Here is a 21222-nt window from a genome sequence, read left to right as displayed (position 1 = left end):
CTATTCCAACGCACTCCTGGCTGGCCTCCCACGTTCTACCCTACGTAAACTTGAGGTCACCCAAAACCCGGCTGCCCGTGTCCTAACTCGCACCCATCACCCCTGTGCTCGCTGACCTACATTGGCTCCTGGTTAAGCAACGCCTCAATTTCAAAATTCTTATCACTGTTTTCAAATCCCTCCATGGCCCTCGCCCCTCCCTATCTCTGTAATCTCCTCCAGCCCCACAACCCCCCTGAAATTACTGCGCTCTTTAAATTCTGCCCTCTTGAGCATCCCTGATTATAATCGCTCTACCGTTGGTGACCGTGCCTTTTGTTGTCTGGGCCCTAAGCTCGGTATTCCCTGCCTAAACCTCGCTACCTCTCTTTCCTCCTTTAAGACGCTCCTTAAAACCTACCTCTTTGACCAAGCTTTTGGTCACCTGCCCTAATTTCTCCTTATGTGGCTCGGTGTCAAATTTTTTGTCTTTATAATACTCCTGTGAAGCGCCTGACGTTTAACTGCGTTAAACGTGTTGTTGTTTAATGCTTTGCTGGTTTGTTTGCTGTATCACTGACCTACTATCTCTCCTTCCTTACAATCCTGACAGAAAGATACAGATGAAGAAGTACAAGAGTTTCTTCAGGGCAATCTCCACTTGCAGGGAAAGGTAAAAGAACGTAATTTCAAAATGAAAAAAGAGGCCATTCTCTTTGGTCATCGTTTCATTTCATTTTTTCAGTCTCCAAATAACTATAAATTCCAAAATTGTAATTGATCACTAACACCGTACAACAGATTTTCCTGTTACTGCACCTGGGGCCATTGCATCATCTGGGCCCCACACATGGAGGAAAATAGTGCTGCGAGGTTTTCCCACCCATAACAGAGGCCGCCCTATTTTCTATCCATTAATGAGTTTATGCACACAGCACCTGATGGTCAGCAGTGTTGATACCCGGGCCTCGTTATTGGAAAAAAAAGGAAGACTTGCATTTATATAGCGCCTTTCATGACCTCAGGACATCCCAAAGTGCTTTACAGCCAATGAAGCACTTTTGAAGTGTTGTCACTGTTGTAATGTAGGAAATACGGCAGCCAATTGCGCACAGCAAGCTCCCACAAACAGCAATGTGATGATGACCAGATAACCAGTTTTTTTTTTTTTGTTACTTTGGTTAAGGGATAAATATTGGCCAGGACACCGGGGAGAACTCCCCCTGCTCTTCTTAGAAATCGGATCTTTTACGTCCACCTGAGCGAGCAGACGGGGCCTCGGCTTAACGTCTCATCTGTAAGACGGCACCTCCGACAGTGCAGCATTCCCTCAGTACTGCACTGGGAGTGTCAGCCTGGATTTCTGTGCTCAAGTCCCTGGAGTGAGACAATGAACCCACAACCTTCTGACTCCGAGGCGAGGGTGCAACCCACTGAGCCACGGCTGACACTTTATTGGCCCCATAGTATTAATTAATGTCAAGATCTGTAACATGTACATCCACCTCCCTTCCACTGATCACCATTAAAAAAGATTAAAAATACAAAGAAACAAAGTGAAAGAATATAAAGGTATTGCTCATACCATCATATGGACTGACGTAAGAAAACTCACTAAGCACTTGGTTGAGTATAAAATAAGGCTTTAATCAACTGTTTCACAACCATGAGATTCTAGTTACATCACTAGTTCCTGGTTACAAAAACGTCCTGAGCAAGCTGGGCCCACGCCCGAGTATTTATACTCCTTGGACGGCGCCACCAGCTGGCCGCCCAGTGTTATTTCATGAGTCGTTTCTTCATGATGATAAGATTCATGACATGGACCATCCCTCCTAACAAAGGCATTTGTGGGCATAGATTTTGAAATAGGATTTGTTGGGGGATTGGGAGCTACTGAGGGTTGGAGAGGATGGAGGAGCAGAATGTAGTGCAGAACAGAATGCAGCCTGTGGAGATCGGACAGTTACACTTTGTGAAGGGCAGATTTCAGGAAGCCGGCAGTGGAATAAATTGGGGGAATTTTAACACCCCAAAGCAGGTGGGTTTGGGTCGGGTGGCATGTAAAAAATCTGAAACCAGACTCCAACCTGTCAACTTCCGGTTTTAATGGAGGCGGGACGCAGCGGCAAGCAAAGAACCTGCTCACAGGAGGCAGGTTAGTCATTTAAATATTATAATGAGGCTGCGTGCCTCAGAATTAATCACCATTTTCAATTTAACCCTGCCCGGCCTCGAGAAACCCGGCAGCTAAAGGGAGGGGAGGACTGCTGGATCCAGGAGCTAAGAGTCTTTCCACTTACCGGCTAGATCCAATTTACCTGCTTCACCCCCCCCCACCCCACCCTGCGATCGGACAACGCCCCCCCCTGCCCCGATGACCCTTCGATCTCCCCCAGAGGCCTCCAATTCCTCCTCTCTGCTCCCTGGCCTCTGGTGCTGATGGCCTACCCGCCCGACCGCCAGCCAGCCTCTCAAACAGAGACAAAAAATGTTAATCGGGCCCTGCCGTTAAATTCGCCATGACCATTCTTCTGGCTATCCCGATCTCAAAACAGCCCCTTTCCCTCCCGTCTCCAAGCTAATATTGGGGCCATTGAGTCTGGAGCTGTCAAAGGTGTGGATAAGCATTTGAGCTGCAGTATGGGTGGAGGCTGGCGATATTGTAGAGGTGGAAATAGGCGGCCTTGGTGTTGTTACGACTGAGCCACAGCTGACCCCTACATTAATCTATAGAGTAGTTAATTTATACATGGACATTTGTTTGAGGTACTCTGACCTTGAAATTAGTGACACAAAACAAACTATTATTTTGGAAAACATTGAAATGAAAAATGGATTATTCCTTGAAAACTGAAACCTTGATATCAGTCCCTTTGAACACATTTCTATCAGTTTCATCTGTCTACTATTTTAACTATTCATTATAACTGAGGCATTAACCCATTTTGAAATAAATGTATGACCTCTGTTAAAATGACAAAGGAATTTTGTAAGAACATGTTATAAGTGTTCATACATTAAGATTCGAAGAGCCCAATTTGAAGGCATAAGGAACTACAAAACTAACTATTTGTCAGTAAGATTGAGACCATCTGTTCAACTGCCTCTGCTACATCCTTCCCTTACTCTAGCCCACCAAGCCAAGCTTCCGCCAAGGTCCCCCCCAGTCCCCTGAAAGACCTGGGGCTAGATTTTCAGTTGCTTGCGCCAGCAGTTAGCGCCTTAAGAGAAGTGATTTTCGGGCGCTATGCGTGTAGCGCCTGGGCGCAGCGCAGTTTGCGCCCCGCCCCAAATTAAGTTGCCCGTTAGCGCCGGCGCAAAGTTTAGCGGCCGCCCGGATGCGCGCGCAGAAAATGACGTCACATCCTCGTGCAACGCCCTTTGGCCGCCCCGAATCCAAACTTCAGTCGGACCGCCCCATTGTGCGCCTGGCGTCCAGAGCGTTTGTAAAATGGAACGCAACACACCCTGGGGAGCGCAAATTAAAGGGCACTCGTACAAAAGGCACTCTGCATGTGTTGTGTGGAAGTAAGCTGTGTGTTGTTCTGAACGGTCTATTTATGTTTCCGGGCACCAATCACTACTCCTCCTCCTCCTCCTCCTCCTCCTCCTCCTCCTCCTCCTCCTCTTCCTCTTCCTCCTCCTCCTCCTCCTCCTCCTCCTCCTCCTCCTCCTCCTCCTCCTCCTCCTCCCCCCTTTGCATTTGGAAAAAAATACATGCACCCTTCCCCTTTAAGAGCTCACTGGCACCAGAGTGTCTGCCGTGCGCTGCGCCCAAGCTCGGGTGTTGCGCTCTCCACCGCCGGCTTAGCGCCTAAAGATACTAGTGGAACGCCTCTTTTAGCGCTCCACCAACCTCTTAGGGCGAAGCCACTGAATTTCCGGCAACGGGGCGCTACTTTGGGGCGGGCGATAACTTCGGGCGGGCGCTAAGCTTAGCACCCCAAAACTGTCTATACTGAAAATCTAGCCCCTAAACTCTCATCTCTCTCACCTTTTCTCTCCAATTTCCCTCGTGCACTCCAAGATTATCTTGTCTGAGACCCACTTTCTACTCTCTCGACCCTATACCCACCAAATTGCTGACCACCCAACTTCCCTTCCTAGCCTCCATTCTAGCTGATACTGTAAATGGTTCCCACTCCTCAGGTACTGTCCCGGTCCCTTTCAATCCTACCGTCATCAACACCCTCCTTAACAAAAAACAAAAAAACCACCCTTGACTTGTCCTAATGTTGACTTTGGTAGGAAAAATAGAAAAGCAGAGTATTTTTTAAATGGTGAGAGATTGGGAAATGTTGGTGTTCAGAGGGACCTGGGTGTCCTTGTACACGAATCACTGAAAGCTAACATGCAGGTACAGCAAGCAATTAGGAAAGCAAATGGTATGTTGGCCTTTATTACAAGAGGATTTGAGTATAAGAGTAAAGATGTCTTACTGCAATTATATAGGGCCCTGGTGAGACCACACTTGGAGTATTGTGTACAGTTTTAATCTCCTTACCTAAGGAAGGATATACTTGCCATAGAGGGTGATGGGCCTTCAATAACCACAAAACTAGAAGTTATAGACTTAAACAAGTTGGTTTTTAATCACTAAGATCAGAGCTAACATCTCAACATGCCGACTGGTTCACAGGAATGAGTCATACAGATCCTGGGATCTTTATGTAAGAGAAGTCAGGGGCGGAGCCAAGACCTGGAACCTCCCAGGTTAGTCGGGAAAGAGGAAGTGAAACTATACACAGTGGGGGAGGGTAATATACATGAGTGCAAAATGAATACAGGATCAAGACAAACAGATTTCATTACAGAGGGACTGCAACAAAGGTTCACCAGACTAGTTCCTGGGCTGGGGGGATTGTCCTATGAGGAGAGATTGAGTAGACTAGGCCTATATTCTCTGGAGTTTAGAAGAATGAGAGGTGATCTCATTGAAACATACAAAATTCTTACAGGGCTTGACAGGGTAGATGCAGGGAGGATGTTTCCCCTGGCTGGGGAGTCTAGAACCAGGGGTCACAGTCTCAGAATAAGGGGTCGGCCATTTAGGACTGAGATGAGGAGAAATGTCTTCACTCAGAGGGCGGTGAATCTTTGGAATTCTCTACCCCAGAGGGCTGTGGAGGCTCAGTCGTTGAGTATATTCAAGACAGAGATCGATAGATTTTTGGATAATAAGAGAATCAAGGGCTATGGGGATAGTGCAGGAAAGTGGAGCTGAGGTAGAAGATCAGCCATGATCTTATTGAATGGCCGAAGGGCCAAATGGCCAACTCCTGCTCCTATTTCTTGTGTTCTTATGTTCTCCTTCTTTGGCTCCATGTTAATTTTTGTCTGATTAGGATCCTGTGAAATGCCTTGGGATGTTTTACTACATTAAGGGTACTATATAAATGCAATAGACACAAAGCTGGGTGGGCGTGTGTGCTGTGAGGAGGATGCAGAGAAACTCCAGTATGATTTGGACAGGTTGGGTGATTGGGCAGATGCAGTATAATGTGGATAAATGCGAGGTTATCCACTTTGGTGGCAAAAACAGGAAGGCAGATTATTATCTGAACGGCAATAGATTGGGAGAAGGGGAAGTGCAACGAGACCTGGGTGTCCTTGTGCACCAGTCGCTGAAGGTAAGCATGCAGGTGTAGCAGGCGGTTAAGAAGGCAAATGGTATGTTGGCCTTCGTAGCGAGAGGGTTTGAGTACAGGAGCAAGGATGTCTTGCTGCAGTTGTACAGGGCCTTGGTGAGACCACACCTTGAGTATTGTGTGCAGTTTTGGTCGCCTTATCTGAGGAAGGATGTTCTTGCCATGGAGGGAGTGCAGCGAAGATTCATCAGACTGATACCTGGGATGGCAGGAATGACGTATGAAGAAAAATTGGGTCGATTAGACTTATATTTGCTGGAGTTTAGAAGAATGAGAGGGGATCTCATTGAAACTTATAAAATTCTGACAGGACTAGACAGACTAGATGCAGGAAGGCTATTCCCGATGGTGGGTGAGACCAGAACCAAGGGTCGCAGTCTAAGGATAAGGGGTAAGCCATTTAGGACAGAGATGAGGAGGAATTTCTTCACCCAGAGAGTGGTGAACCTGTGGAATTCTCTACCACAGAAGGCAGTTGAGGCCAATTCATTAAATATATTCAAGGAGGAGTTAGATATATTTCTTAAGGCTAAAGGGATCAAGGGATATGGGGAGAAAGCAGGGACAGGGTACTGAGTTTGGATGATCAGCCATGATCGCATTGAATGGCGGAGCAGGCTCGAGGGGCCGAATGGCCTACTTCCTGCTCCTATCTTCTATGTTTCTAAGTTGTTGGTATGATCATGTATGTGCAAACTGAACCTTTTGTGGTATTTCTCAGCGATTTGCTAATGGGGGGGATGTGCTGGGCTGAATTGTAAGGTGACTGGACTGAATCAGTAACTTACTAATTTTATAAATGTATTTTGTAGTGTGAAAATTCTTCAGCTATGCGATGGCAGATGGCGTTGTACAAGGATATAGCTGGCAAAGCTGAAGACAGCAACAATCCTGAAAAAATTGTGAAACGGGTGCAGGAGGTCTCTGCAGTCCTGTTTCACCTGGAGCAGGTACAAGCATCTGTGACACATGTATAAATATGTTTTGTGCTCAGTAGTCTTAGGTTTTTTGTGTAACTTAAGAGTTAACTAAAAATCGAAACATTGGTTATTGTTGCTATTCTTTCATAAAGTACAATCACTGGAACTGTATTTTTCAATGTATTGTTAATCTTAAAGTGACTCAGCACATTGCAACACTCTGCATGTGAAACCATGGATTTGTACTCTGATGAGCTCTGGGTTCTATTGCTTTGGAGAGGTACTGGCCTGGGCTCAGATCGCACCCTGCGATCTCCGGCAGCTCAACCCCTCCCGCGATCAGCCCACATCGCCCTCCACTCCGATCTCCCCCCACGATCATTCCCCACCACTTCCCCTGCGATATCCAACTTCCCGACCCCACTCTCTTCACTGCCTCACGTAAGTATCGAGGCCATTGTGTGGATCACTAAAGGATAATTAATTCGCGTGATTTTTTTTTCAATGTATTGAGCTGAGCATAACTATGACACTTTTTTGGGTCATGGTGCTTTACAAGTTATTTCATTCCAGGAACTCGTCTCAAGTGACCATGAGAGACAACTTGAATCCAGGTCCCACTGCCTGTAGATCCACATCACCAAATCTCCCTTGATTCATCATAATTATCAGTAATGAATTTTCTCTTAATTGGTGCTGGTACTGGCGCTGTGATGATGTAGATGTCCCTCACAGCTCGCTGCCACCAGTGTAAGTAATATTTGGGCTTTTTAAGGAGGCATTCCCTCTTGCAATGGTCTTCCCCCTTCTTCCCATAAGCAGACCTTATATTTGCTACAAACCAGAAGCTGCAGCTCTGCAGTTTTCTGCCACTCCAGGGATCTCATATCCTTTAGGATGCTCTCAAACCTACGTCACAACCAGACCACTTGCTTTGCACAGTGCAAGAGCCAGCTTCTTGGTTTGGTGTAAAAACACAGCAGGATTGTAACTACCCACCACCGTTTCTTTCACATTTAGGAGAAGGGATGTGGTTTTAAACTAGTGATAATGACCAGCAGTACATTTATCACTGCTGAGGGGGTACCAGCTACTTAAAGATTACGCAACAGCACGTGTTCGCTGCAGGATGTTACTGCCCCCAAGATGCTGTGCTCAATTTTATGCTCATTGCCCATGAATCGGCATCTAGCCCACCAAACCCCACTGGTGCTGCATCTTAAAAACAGGAAATGCTGGAACTACTCAGCAGGTCAGGCAGCATCTGTGGAGAGAGGAACAGAGTTAACGTTTCAGGTCGACGACCTTTAGTGCTGCATCTGTTGTGGTAGCTAATGCATTAAAAGGCTACCATATTCAGGGAGAGCATGTGTATTTTATATGATTTGTCATGTCAGTAATATGTTGGACCCTCTTTGCTGTTTAGACGGAACATCCTTTCAAGTCCAAGAAGATGGTTTGGCACAAGCTGTTGTCCAAGCAGCGCAGGAGAGCTGTGGTAGCGTGTTTCAGAATGACTCCTCTGTATAACTTACCAAGGTAAGACACCATGCAACGTAGCACAGAACCAGAAAAGGGTGCTTTCCCCTCCAATTATCATGCCCAGTATATGTATTTAAGATTGCTGGATATTAGATTGTCTTGCCCGTTGACTATGAAGGAGTGATAAATCTAGCCCAATATTCTGTGGTTGATGTAAAATAACTACTAAGCACTTGGTTTGCGTATAAAACAAGGCTTTAATCAACTGTTTCACAACCATGAGATTCTAGTTACATCACTAGTTCCTGGTTACAGAAACATCCTGAGCAAGCTGGGCCCACGCCCGAGTATTTATACTCCTTGGACGGCGCCACCAGCTGGCCGCCCAGTGTTATCTCGAGTCATTTCTTCATGAATGGTAAGATTCATGACAGTCGTCACTTATCTTTCACGACAGTGTGTAATTTATTTCTATAAATCATTAGCTCTAGCAAATTAAACCGTATGAGAAAGTAGTAAATATTGAATGATCTATTCAGTGTTGTGTGCTCTCATAATACAAAAAAGTCGAGCAGTAACCGTTACCAAAATAGAACTTGCCCTGAAGATTTGGAAACTTCTAGATGACATTTACAGTGCCCTTCTCTCCATGATCCAACCTTATATTTTTCCACAATTTATTTTAGCAGTTGGAATAAAACCCAGACTTGTGTTAAAAATTGTTGAAACAAAAAAAAAGTTAATTCACAGAAAATTGCATTTACAAACAAAATTAGTATTGCAAGCAGCCATCAGTGGTATTATGCAAGGTCTCAATGTGCAGATTTATCTGATTTCTGTTTATTCATACCTGTCGGATCATAACTATATAATGAGGTGGCAATGCTGTCTTTCTTTATGATGACTGTTAAGGGTCTTGTATGAAATAAATTTGGGTAGTCTGAAATAGTCAAGGACTTCAATTCAGAGCCAGTTGGAACCTGTTTGTCAATCTCATGCTGTGCTGCACCCTATGAGGATGGTAGGGCCTGAAATAATGCTCCACATGCAAGAGAGGCTTTTGAGCTGCCCCATTGCAGACGTGTACCGACTATCCTGATATATGCACTTGAGCTCATTAAAAAATGAGGAAAGAAAGTGCTTGCATTTATATAGCGCCTTTCACAACCTCGAGACATCCCAAAGCGCTTTACTTTGGAAAGAAACTGGCACAAGGACATTGCCCACTTCTGTATTCCGCTACACCTCTGGTGGCTTTGCACTTTTGCCAGCACAGGGGAGTGCACTTTCAGCCCCTTTGAATTGACCATATGATCGGCATCACGATGGGATTTGTTTGCATTTGCCCATGTCACGTATGATCCATATGCCATTTTAAAATAATTTTTAACCCATTTCTTTAGCTTTTTTTCCTTTTGAGCCCCTATGCCTATTAATGAACCTTCATGCACCTTTTCTCCAATCTCTTTGTTGTGATTGTCGGGCTGGTTAAAGGCTAGTTACGGGAAACCACGTTAAACACCTTTCAAAAAGTGAGTGCTTAACGCCTAGTCTATCCTGTTGCTAGCTGACTTCACAAACAGGAAGAGCTGGAAGTATAATCGTAAGCAGAAACTTAGGAGCAGCTTGAAGATTCAATCTGTTGGCAATAAAAGAGAAGAAAAACAAAACAAAACCAAAGGATTATGGATTAAACCACAGATTAAATAGTCGGTGAGAGATAGTCTGTGCTCGATGACCCATCCCCTGAAAACATTGATTTTTGTTTTTTGGGGAATTTTCTAATATTTTAAATCGGCAGTTTGGCAGAGGTACAATCACTTTTTTTTTACCTGGCATTCCAGATTGTTGCCTTCCAACTCGTCAGCAATCCAACAAGTTAACCTGCACACTTGTATAAAAGAAAGACCGCATGCAATGCAAGAAATTTTACATGCCAGATGTGTGTATATGGTATACACTGTGGCTTAGAAATTCGGGATTGCCCCCTGCGCCTGAATGAAGAGGCCCGAGGCGTATTTCCATCGAGCTGTGGACAGCAACGGGCCATTTCTAGGCCACAGTGCTTGTGGTATTTTAAGAATGGAGCATAAGGAGAAGCAGGAAGCCTTTGGCTAACAAAACTGGTAGCAGATGTATTTTATGGCTGGCACGTTCACCATCCTGCTAAAATTACCCCATGTTCTGTAGCTTTAACAACCTTAAAATACTATGTAGTTCACTGACTTACGCGATATTACTGGCTGGATTACTTGCTTTGTTGGGTTAACACATGCATACTTTGGTTGTAACAAACAAGTGTTTAGAGCTTCAGGATTTGACTACTTTTAGAGCTACAGGAGTGAGACCTGAGCTGAAGAACACTGCAAAAGCAATAAAGCCAAATACCAAAGTTTTGTTACAGCTTTAACACCTCTTTTTTTTAATGAGTGCATGCATATTGAAAGTGTTACAGTACTTAACTAAACATCTTTTGCTCCCAGTACCCAGTTGTGATTTATGTTGGTGTCTGAACAATTTTGCAAGCGTTATATTGCTCAGGAAGACTTGAATGTAGAAAATGTATCCTCTTCTCTCAGACACAAAATTAGCTATTACTTCATGAACGCCTATCGAGAACTGTGGGTTCGCAGAGCGTGTGAGGAAACGGACTTTGCAAGTCTAGTATACCTACTGATGGTAACGTAGACTTGGTGTGGCCACCACGGCACTAAATCTTAGAGTTAGCAATGCACATGGTCCATTGACAAGCCTGTTGTACAATTACAGCAGCATCTGATTGGTCAGAGCAGCAAGTTGAGGATCTGAAATTATCCTTTAGTTTGGAATTAGAACCTCTAAAGTAAACACAAACTGATGGACATGCTATTTAGTCAGGATTAGTGCAATGAGTATGTAGTTTGAGAAATGTGGGGAATGACTGACGTAATAAAACTCACTACGCACTTGGTTTGAGTGTAAAGCAAGGCTTTAATCGACTTGTTTCAGAACATGGAGGTCTAGTTGTACTTCACTAGTTCCTTGTCTTACAAAATGTCCCTGGAAAGCTGGGCCCACGCCCGAGTATTTATACTCCTTGGACGGTGCCACCAGCTGGCCGTCCAGCATTATTTCATGAGTTGTTTCTTTATGATGAGATTTAAAACAATGACCAAGTCCCATAAGGCAGAACATCACCAAGTAGAAGAGAAGGTGAGATAAATTAAGAAATAGTGATTTTTAAAAAACCACTAAAATAAATAGTAAAATATTCTATCCTTGAAATTACACATTGAATATCAGCAGTATTAATGCTACCTTTAAAGTGGCAGTCAAAATAATTTCATTTGAATGCTCCTAGAGTTATCTTCACACAGTGTAATTTCAAGGCCATCTCTATAAATGCTACAATTTAACTGCATAATAGTTAAATAAAAATGACTAGATTTGAAAAAGTTTGGGACATAACCTGCCTAGCTTTTCGGTAATTGGTATTGCCTGAACCTACCAGACATAGTCATATTTATCTATTGCGGAGGAATGTAAATAGATATACAAAGTTAAGAAGGTTACCATAATGACAATGAGGTCTTCATTTACCCCTTCCCTTGTTCTCTGACCTATCAGTTGAGCAAAATTGTACAAGTGCTGTCTCTAACAGTTGTGTGATAAGATAGTGTAACCACTAAAGTCGTGTCTTTATTCCCAACCCCTCCTATTTTCACCCTCGCCCTTCCTCAGGCACCGCGCATCTAACCTCTTCATCGAAGGTTATAGAAATTCCTGGATTGACACCGAGGAGCACTCGTTTGAAGATAAACTAATAGATGATCTGGCTGTAAGTACTGGTTTCTGTGAGCTGGCGTGCAGCCGTGCTGTACCAGTACATACAACCCTGTTTCTGCACCATGTGCTGTCGCTTGTATTTTTACGTCAAGTCTGTGGCACAGTTATGCCTTGTCTCCTGTCACTCTATGTTGCATGACTGGAAACTAGAAATAGCTGAGTCCAAGGAATGAAGTCTTTTGTATGGCAGAGCTATGATAAAGACTGCATTTCAGCTGAGAAACCTTTTACATCAAAGTCTGCAAGTCATTCTTTTGATTTACTTTGTTCTTCTATCTCCTTGACTATCCTTCACAAAGTTCACATGTCTAGTTTTCTGCCGAAGGAGCCTATTTGACATCTGCAGGACCAGTTACAATAGATCTATGTGCACCAGGACCAGTGGATCTGGATTAACATCAAAAGAGATCAAAGAATGAAGTGTAAACTCGATGAATATGATACATTAATCCAAATTGGAATAAACAATGGTTTGGGTAATGATGACTTGAATAAACTGCGAAGAATATTTGCCCATGTAAATGATTTGTACACAATAATTCAGTTGATATTCCTCAATTTGCATCTGCTCCACAAATGTAGACCCACTTTCTTCCAACCAAAGTAATCCTTAACTTACAATAAACCACCTTCATTATTCCCTAATTAATAAGCACATTTTGGGGTATTATATAGCTATCACATCTGTCTATGCAATTACAAGTTTTGTGCCTGTAAGAATGGATTATTCTGTAATTATATAGTGCCTTCAGCTTTGCTAAGTGGTCCAGGCTAACCACATGATCATGTACTCAGCACGGACTAAACGTACAATCATCCTGAAAATTAATTCCACAAGACTATTTTTATTTTTACTCCTTCATATTTTTTTACTCTCCTAAGTTTAGTTTTCTATATTTTTAATTATTTTTGGTGTGTTTTGTCATTTTATAAATATTTGATCACAAATAGCCAAGTCCTGAGCTTCAAATTCCTGGGCCGACACCAAGAGCAATCATCTAAAGATAAACTAGTAGATGACCTGGCTTCAAGTGCTGCTTTTTATGAGCTGCCCTGCAGCCATGCTTACCAGTCTGTACAACCCTCTCTTGTCAAACATGAATCCCCATCCTTTCCTCTCGCCACCAGTGCTGCGTACTTGACTTGCTCAGCCTCTGCTTTACAAATTTTCCCTCTTTTATAAGCAAGGCCATATGCCAAGGTCCTGGACAGTTCATGTCTTTGTTCTCCCTAACCAGAAATTGTCCAGCTCTGGTAAAATAGCAGACAAAGGCCTTCCATACAAATGCATTAAACGTTAGTACTTTTATATTGCCAACAATCATTTCTAGGCTAAAGTGAGAGAGAAGAGTGAAGAACATGAAAGACTGGAAGGCAAGGACCGAGCGAAGGAAGCACAAAGAATTAGAGATTGGGAGATGAGCAGAGGTAGTTATATGAAAAGAGACAGAAATGTTGAGGGCGAAATTTGGCTCCTTTGCGCCTGCCGTTAGCGCCTCCTGGGGGTGCTAACGGGGCACAAAGGGGTTATCGCGCGGGGGGGCGGGGCAAAAAAAGCGCCTCCCACAAAATTCGGCGGGACGTTGCTGAGACGCTACCCGATATCGCTGCGCTCCCGCTGGTTGTGCCATGGGCCGCCATGCCTCCGGCAATGACGTCATCGCCATGCTCCGTGACCCCTCGGCGCCCTGCAAGGTTGCTGCAGGCGGTGTCAGCCCCAGCCTCGCGGGTCGCGAGCTGTGTCGAACTCCGCTCGCGGGGCGGTAGTTAAAGGGGAGGTGCAGCCATGCCCCGCGCCACTATTTTCTTTTTTGGCTGACTTCCAGGTCGGCCCTCCATGGTGTGCCGTGGCGTGGTCCTTGCCGCCATCGCGCAGCCTGGCACCAGGCTGCTGCCATGGCACCACGCCGCCCTGGTGGCCTAGTTGGGGCCATTGGAGGCCCTGCAAAAGTGCACAGCGGCTGTCCCCTTTAACTGAAGGGGAGGGGCATTGAAACGCGGCAGCACTCCACGGCGCGCTGCCGATCATGCCCCGACATCGCCTCGGTTATCAACCCAACAGGAAGTGGAGCGCCCGACATTGCACACCACTTCCTGGGCGGGGCGGTAAGGCAAATTTCACAGCTGGGGCGGGACTTCCTCACCAGGCGCAGGATGTCCCGCCTCGCCAGCGTTACCACCCCGAAACGGGACGCTACCGAATTTCGCGCCCGTTATCTTTCTTGTGCAATAGCAATGCCACAAGGAATCAGCTTGTAATAATCAATCCAACTTTATTGTGATACTATTTGCATCATAAACTTTATCACAATGGGTAAACCAAAATATTAGGCTTTTTCTTGTTAATTTCTATGTAATACATCACATTTATGAATGCCATATTTTTGGGTTTATATGCTAGATGTTTCTTCTGCAGTAACATTAGCAGGACTTCACACCCCCTACAATCCAGAGTGTACCTTTTTGGCCCAATATCTAGGTAAATAATGGTGAGACCTAGCGATCATAAGAGAGAACCCTTGATCAGTACCCCAGCTATTGGAATGTGTCGCATGCTGCCACGTGATTCTACTAGGCTCAAAAGATGGACTGTGTGCACTCTTACCAAACCGAGACTTTTAAGCCAACAAGAAGTTTTACATAGCATTGTATAGAATTTGCAGCAAAGAAACAGGTCCATGCCTGTTTATGCTCCACACGTACCTCCACCCACCCTTCTTCATCTAACACCGTCAACATATCCTTCTATTTTCTCCCTCATGTTTATCAAGCTTCCCCTTGAATGCACCTCTGCTAGACACCTCAACTACTCCATGTGGTAGCATCTTCCATATTCTAATCACTCTCTGGGTAAAGAAGTTTCTCCTGAATTCCCAATTGGATTTAATAGTGACTGGCCTAGAAATTTCGTGGGCTGCGCCACCAGTTAGCGCCTAAAGAGGGCACTCAGTGGCTTTAGCGCCACTGGCCACGCCTCCCGCGATATTTAGCGGGCCGCTAATGGCGGCGTTAGCTGTAGCGCTGCGCCGCCACCGATGACGTCATCGGTGTGCGCAGCGCCCCACTACCGCCCCGATCGCGATATTTGGTTGCACCCACCTCTGTAACGCCGATCGCAAATCGCGCTCGGTTCACGGGGCCTACCTGTGGCGGTAGTGGCGCAAATTAAGGTGGAGGTGCGGGGCGGCCATTTTTTCAGTGGCCGCCTGCCAGCACCTCCATCCCCGGCCTCCTGATCTCCCCCCGGGCAGTGCCGGCTGTGTCCCGAGAGCCCGGCACTTCTCCACGGTGCCGGGCTCTTTTGCCGGCACTCGCGATCGTGCTGGTGCAGGCCCCTCCCCCTTAAGAAGGGGAGGAAGGCCTCCAGTACCGCAGCACGTGCGCTGCGGCACGTTGCGCTGCGATATTCAGTTTCAGCGCCCCAAGAGAGACACAGGGCGCCTCGAGCAGCACCCTGCGTCCCTCTTGCGCGCTCAAGCTGAATTTCCGGCGGGCGCAACTGCTCCGATCGCAGCGGTAATTCCAGCGCCCAGGCGAGCTTGGCGCCCCATTTGGGCCTCCACCGAATTTATAGGCCCTATCTTATATTTATGGCCCCTCGTTCTGGTCTCCCCCACAAGTGGAAACATCTTTTCTACATCTACCCTATTAAACCCTTACATAATCTTAAAGCCGAATCTCTTACAACCCGTTCGCTCTTTGCTGATTGGTATAGCCTCTCAGTTCTTGTATCATTCTAGTAAATCTTTTTTGCACCTTCTCCAGTGCCTTCTATAATATGGAGACCAGAAATGTGCACAGTACTCCCAAGTGTGGTCTAACCAAGGTTTGATAGAAGTTTAACATAACTTCTCTGCTTTTCAATTCTGTCCCTCTAGAAATGAACCCCAGTGCTTTGTTTGCTTTTTTTATGGCCTTATAAACCTGCGTCGCTACTTTTAGTGATTTGTATATCTGTACCCTGAGATCCCTCTGCTCTTCTAGACATTTAGACACTTATTTTCCAAGGGGTATGTGGCCTCCTTATTCTTTTTACCAAAATGTACCACCTCTCACTTATCTCTATTGCAGTTCATCTACCAATTACACGTCCATTCTGCAAGTTTATTAATGTCTTCCTGTATTTTGTCGCAGTCCTCCTCTATTAACTACACCCCCAAATTTGGTGGTGCCTGCAAATTTTTAAATGGTACTTCCGATTCCCGAGTCCAAATTATTTATGTAAATGGTGAATGATGTGAAAAGACTACTGAGTGGTTTGAGTATAAAACAAGGCTTTAATCAACTGTTTCACAACCAGGAGATTCTAGTTACATCACTAGTTCCTGGTTACAGAAACATCCTGAGCAAGCTGGGCCCACGCCCGAGTATTTATACTCCTTGGATGGCGCCACCAGCTGACCGCCCAGTGCTACTTCATGAGTTATTTCTTCATGAATGATGAGATTCATGACAGTGAACAGTGGTCCCAGCACCAATCCTTGTGGAACACCACTTCCCATCTTTTGCCAGTCTGATGACAACCTTTAACCCCTACTCTCATCTGTTTTGTAGCCAGCCTGCTATTTACATATAAGAGAGATGAATGAACAGTTAAACTGTGTACCCTATATCTGTCTAAACATAGACTTTAAACAGAAGTTTACTTACTGCAGCCTCAGTTTGGCCTAAATCTTTCAAAGCTCTGCAGCTTTTGGCTGTGAAGCTTAAACACTGATTGCAAACTGCCTGCTGAACTTTGCATGTGGCTCAATATAATCTGTAATAGTAGAATTCGGACCCTGAGCCCTCCATTAAAGAGGAGTACAGCTAATCCATTGCCCTGTCTAATGTTCATTGACACAGCTGTCAATCAAGCCCACTAGCCCAGACTGAAGCCTGATTCTTGTCTTCTGGACAAGGTGGCATCGCCTACCTCTGCGGTTATTTTGAAGCAAAAATAGCAGATGGCCGCCTCTCTTGTAGATCAAATAGCCATTCACCAGATATCAATTACTTGAAATGTTTGTCCACTGAAATACCACTGCTGCTTCCAGTGAAGGATGGAGACTTTGTGGTCTGATTGCCTGTAGCCAAAGAAGAAAGAACTTTCTATAGCACCTTTCATGACCTCAACATCCCAAAAAGCTTTACAGACATTGTAGCACTTTTGTTGTAATATAGGAAACGCGGCAGCCAATTCACTCACAGCAAGCTCCCACAAACGGCAATGTGACGATGACCAGATAATGGGGGAGAAATTCAGTATCGCCCTGTTTGGGGCGCAATTATTGGCCGGGCGCAAAGCTTAGCGCCTGGCGCTAATTATCGCCTCCGACTGCAAACTAGGCCTCTATCGCCCCTGGAGGTGATTGGAGCGCTAAATCAGGCGCTACACACCTGTCTTAAGGTGCTAGCGCCGAGGAGCGAGGCGCTACCTCAGAGCGCTGGCGAAGCTCATGTGATGTCAGTCAGCAATGGAACACAGACACACTGGCGCCGGCCAGTTCTTAAAGGGGAGGGTCGATCTTGCTCTCCATCCACACCCTGCTCATTGCAGCCTTGAATCTTGGCTTGGAGAGACCTATACATCAAATCTGCTGGAAAGAACAATGGAGAGGCCCAGGGAAAGAGCTCAGAATGCAGCCCCCATAGTCGATGCAAGGAAAGGCAAATCAAAATGAACCTGCAAAGTGCTGCTCAGTACCCAAAACTCCTTCACACAGCGTTGAATCTCTCCAGAAGTCTCTCTCTCTCTCTCTCTCAGAATGCGTGGTGCAAAAATGTCGCCGACAAAAAAAGGCAGGAAGCGGTCGCCTTTAAATAGCACTCCCCCCCCCCCCCCCCCCCCCCCAGTCCCTTCCTGACTGCAAAACGCTCCCCTCAACCTGTCGTTGCTAGTGGTAAGACAGAGGGGCGCCACTCAATATCCGGTCTGGGGCATTGCACGCTCGACTGACGTCACGATCTGCAGGCGCAGGAGATCGTGGCGGTAGTGTTTAGCGCCGCCACATAATGTCTGGTCAATTTCGCGAGCAGTGTAAACATCGTCGCGCCCAGGCACTAGTTACTTTGTGCACCCTCTTAGGGCGCTAACTGGAGGCGCAAAGCAACCGAATTTTCCCCCAATCTGTATTAGTGATGTTGATTGAGGGATAAATATTGTCCAGGACACTGGGGAGAACTCCCCCTGCTACTCTTTGACTAGTACCATGGGAACTTTTACGTCCACCTGAGAGAGCAGACGGGACCTCGGTTTAATGTCTCGTCTGAAAGACGGCACCTCCGACAGTGCAGCACTCCCTCAGTACCATGAAACCGCTGGATTAGCCACACCTTCATGCAAAGCCATATCTTTTGAAGGTGTAGATCTGACTTGCATATTAGTACAAGTACAGAGGTGGCTTCTTGTACTGATTTCTATGATAATAGGGCCTCTCTAAGTGCATTTACACTGCAGCTGTAGTGTTGGTTGCGCTTTGCAGTAACGCTGCACATATTGTATAGTCAGCCTGAAACCCAACCCGACACTGGAATGAAGTGGCATGAGACATTCTGGAAGAGAAATCTGGGCTGAATTTTGCCGGTGCTCAAGAGTGCGGATACGGAGGCAGGTCCGTTGTCAAAATTGAAATGATTGACAGCGAGTTGGGAACCCGTTTCCAAATCCGCCTCCATGTAAGTTTCCAAAGTGTCGGGTCTGCGATTTCAGAACAGACCCAACACCAAGTCGCAGGGGAGACATTTAAGATAGTTAACTGCTTGTTAAATGCTCGTTAACTACTATTTGCCAGCTCTTTTATTTCCCACTTTTTAATCGAGGTTCCCGACGTTCGGAGATCCTGTCAGGTAAGTAGGTCGGGTTCTCTATGTCTCCCCATTGCTGTGAATAGGTGACAGCTGCAAAAGTGGTACGAAAGCTACCATTTCACAGCTGTTCACTTTCCAATGTCAGAAGCTTGAGCCTTCAGGACTTGGAAGACACTTTTGAGCTTTATGCAGTTTACAAGTGTTTGGAGTAAACTCTCTATCCACTGTCACCTCCTTGGAGCAAGCTCTCCCACCATTGACAGATCGCTTCTGTCATCTCAACTTCAGCTGCCATCTATTCCAGCAACATCAGAGTCAGTGAGAGCCGTACTTCTTCTTTACACTCCAAGTTCAGCATTAGTGCAAAGCTGAGCAGCTTTACACCAACACAAAACTTGTGGCATGTGAATGTACCATTACAGTAATGTAGAATTCCTCACTTGGAGGGGAGATGGGTTTTCCATATCCAAATGTTTTATTTATTTTCCTTTTCTCTGTCACTGAGAATTTGGTGTTTGAGAGCCTACGTTTCTTTACTCTACCACATCTGCTGTTTTCCTTTATTCTTTATGAAGCTGTCTAGTCCTGATCTCAAGATGCATGAAGATCAGAGACCTGCGATCAGAAAGTCAGAGCTTGTCACTCTATAGAGATGCATTAGTGCACCATTTCACAATTTGAGCTAATTAACTCGTACTCAAATACCTAATTTTGTAATATTGAAACCACCCTATTTTAGCATTCACCTGTATGGTGCCTCTGTCATAACATGTTCTAAGTTCTGGGAGAGAAAAAAGCATTTAAAATTGGTACATGCACGGCAGCTGATGTATACGGTTTTGCAAAAAAACACCATCTTTCCTCTCAGAACTTTGGACACTTACCAGAGGAGACACCATACCACGAAGTGCTGGTTCATCTGCAGCAGTACCAGGATAGGAAGGAGCAATAGTGCTTGGAGCATTTGGGCTGGCAGTGGCCATGTATTTCAGTCACCACTTTGGGCCTTACCCTTGTTTATAATGGTAGGAAAGTGAAGTCAGGAGTCAAAACAATGGCTTCAGGTTACTATTATATAATAGGACATAAATTTACCTAAGTCATCTAATTCTGGCCTTAACATTTACCGCATCAATACTTCAGCGTGATTGGCCCTGAGTATCCATTTTCCTTTAAGATGTTTCACTAACCCTTTTTCTCGTTTTATTTTGCCTACTTATTCTTTCTTCCATCTTTTTAATATTTACTTTTTGTTTCATTTCTAGGCCCATGTCCTTCCTCTTTGATAGTGTAGTTTAATACATATTTGGGTAACAAATTGGGACTGCCAATACAGGAGGTCAACTGAAAAATAATACCTAACCAAAAGACTTTTGAGATTTCTCTGCTGTAAGGCGAACAACCTCCGCTTCGCCAGTATCTCCACGTAACTGAAGTCCCTCGTCCCTGACACCATTCTAGTCAATCTCCTCTGCACCCTCTCCAAGGCCTTGACATCCTTCCTAAAGTGCAGTGCCCAGATTGAACACAATACTCCAGCTGAGGCCTAACAACTGTTTTATAAAGGTTTAGCATAACTTCTTTGCTATTGTACTCTATTCCTCTATTAATAAAGCCAAGAAACGCATATGCTTTTTTAACAGCCGTCAGATCATGAAATAAATTGGGGAAACTTGGAAAAAAAATTCAATTGTCTTCACCTACAATTATCCTGTGCTGCTGTTACTCAGAAATGAGTGATCTGCAACAGCTGAGAAAGTACTTATACCTTGAAGGTCACTGGTTGATAATCTGCTGGAGTGTATCAGCTGCCCATTGCAGAACCCACCCGAGTTCCATACTGTTGATTTCAGTGGTATGCAGATTGGACAGATTCTATAATGGTTGGGTGATCTGCTTTGCCAGATTACCACCCAGGCAGGGAGGATGAAAATCTACCCCATTGCCTGTGTGGTTGTCAGAGATCCATGGGCTATCTTATTAACATTGAAACAGACAGTACATTAGAACACCGATGGGTACTTCTTTCATTTGACGTTGTGAAAGCACATAGGTCAGAAACAGGGACAGCTCATCAGTGACATCTATGCCCTTCAAATGATTAAATGTGAAACTACCTGATGTTTATTGTACAACAAAACAAATATAACGGAAAAGGGCCCCCACATACAGCAGGCGACGCTTCGTGACAGAGGACTGGAAATCCAACTGCATGAAAGTTTCTCGAAAATATGGAACTTCATTTTTTTTTAAATAATCAATTTTCTACAATCTCCTGCAAAGTGTTGCCTTCCAATGTGGCTCTGCTTCTGTTGAAACTAATGATGTATTAACAATGCTGCATGCGTGCACGTGCTCAACAGCCACTTATCTATGCGTTTTAATGCAAGATATGTGTCGGCCTGTAGAAAAAGAAATCATGTCGGTGTGTGTTACATGTGCACATGGTTGCGATTTGGGTGTGTTTGAATGTTGAAATTGTGTTAGTAAATAGAGATATTTTAAAACTCTTCCAGCACCGATATAAAACTAGTGGTGAACTGTGTAATTAAAGTGTGGAATTTTAATGCAAGATC

General features: G+C 45.0%; 1 protein-coding gene across 11 annotated transcripts in view; it reads left to right on the top strand.

The window, feature by feature from the left end:
- The window catches only part of LOC147096861 (ryanodine receptor 1-like), a 461451-nt gene that overhangs the window by 330133 nt on the left and 110096 nt on the right, over positions 1–21222 (top strand). For all 11 annotated transcript variants that reach the window (XM_085973559.1, XM_085973551.1, XM_085973560.1 and 8 more), the window contains 4 exons: positions 593–652; positions 6443–6580; positions 7977–8089; positions 11753–11849. In XM_085973559.1, the coding sequence (XP_085829685.1) occupies positions 593–652; positions 6443–6580; positions 7977–8089; positions 11753–11849 (408 nt within the window). The remainder of the gene's footprint in view (positions 1–592; positions 653–6442; positions 6581–7976; positions 8090–11752; positions 11850–21222) is intronic.

Source organism: Somniosus microcephalus, chromosome 34 (genome assembly GCF_052327205.1).
Source record: "Somniosus microcephalus isolate GS21.2 chromosome 34, FLI_Smic_1.0, whole genome shotgun sequence".
Lineage (NCBI taxonomy): Eukaryota > Metazoa > Chordata > Chondrichthyes > Squaliformes > Somniosidae > Somniosus > Somniosus microcephalus.
Note: the sequence above shows the minus strand (reverse complement) of the source record. Positions and strands in the feature narration are given on the sequence as shown.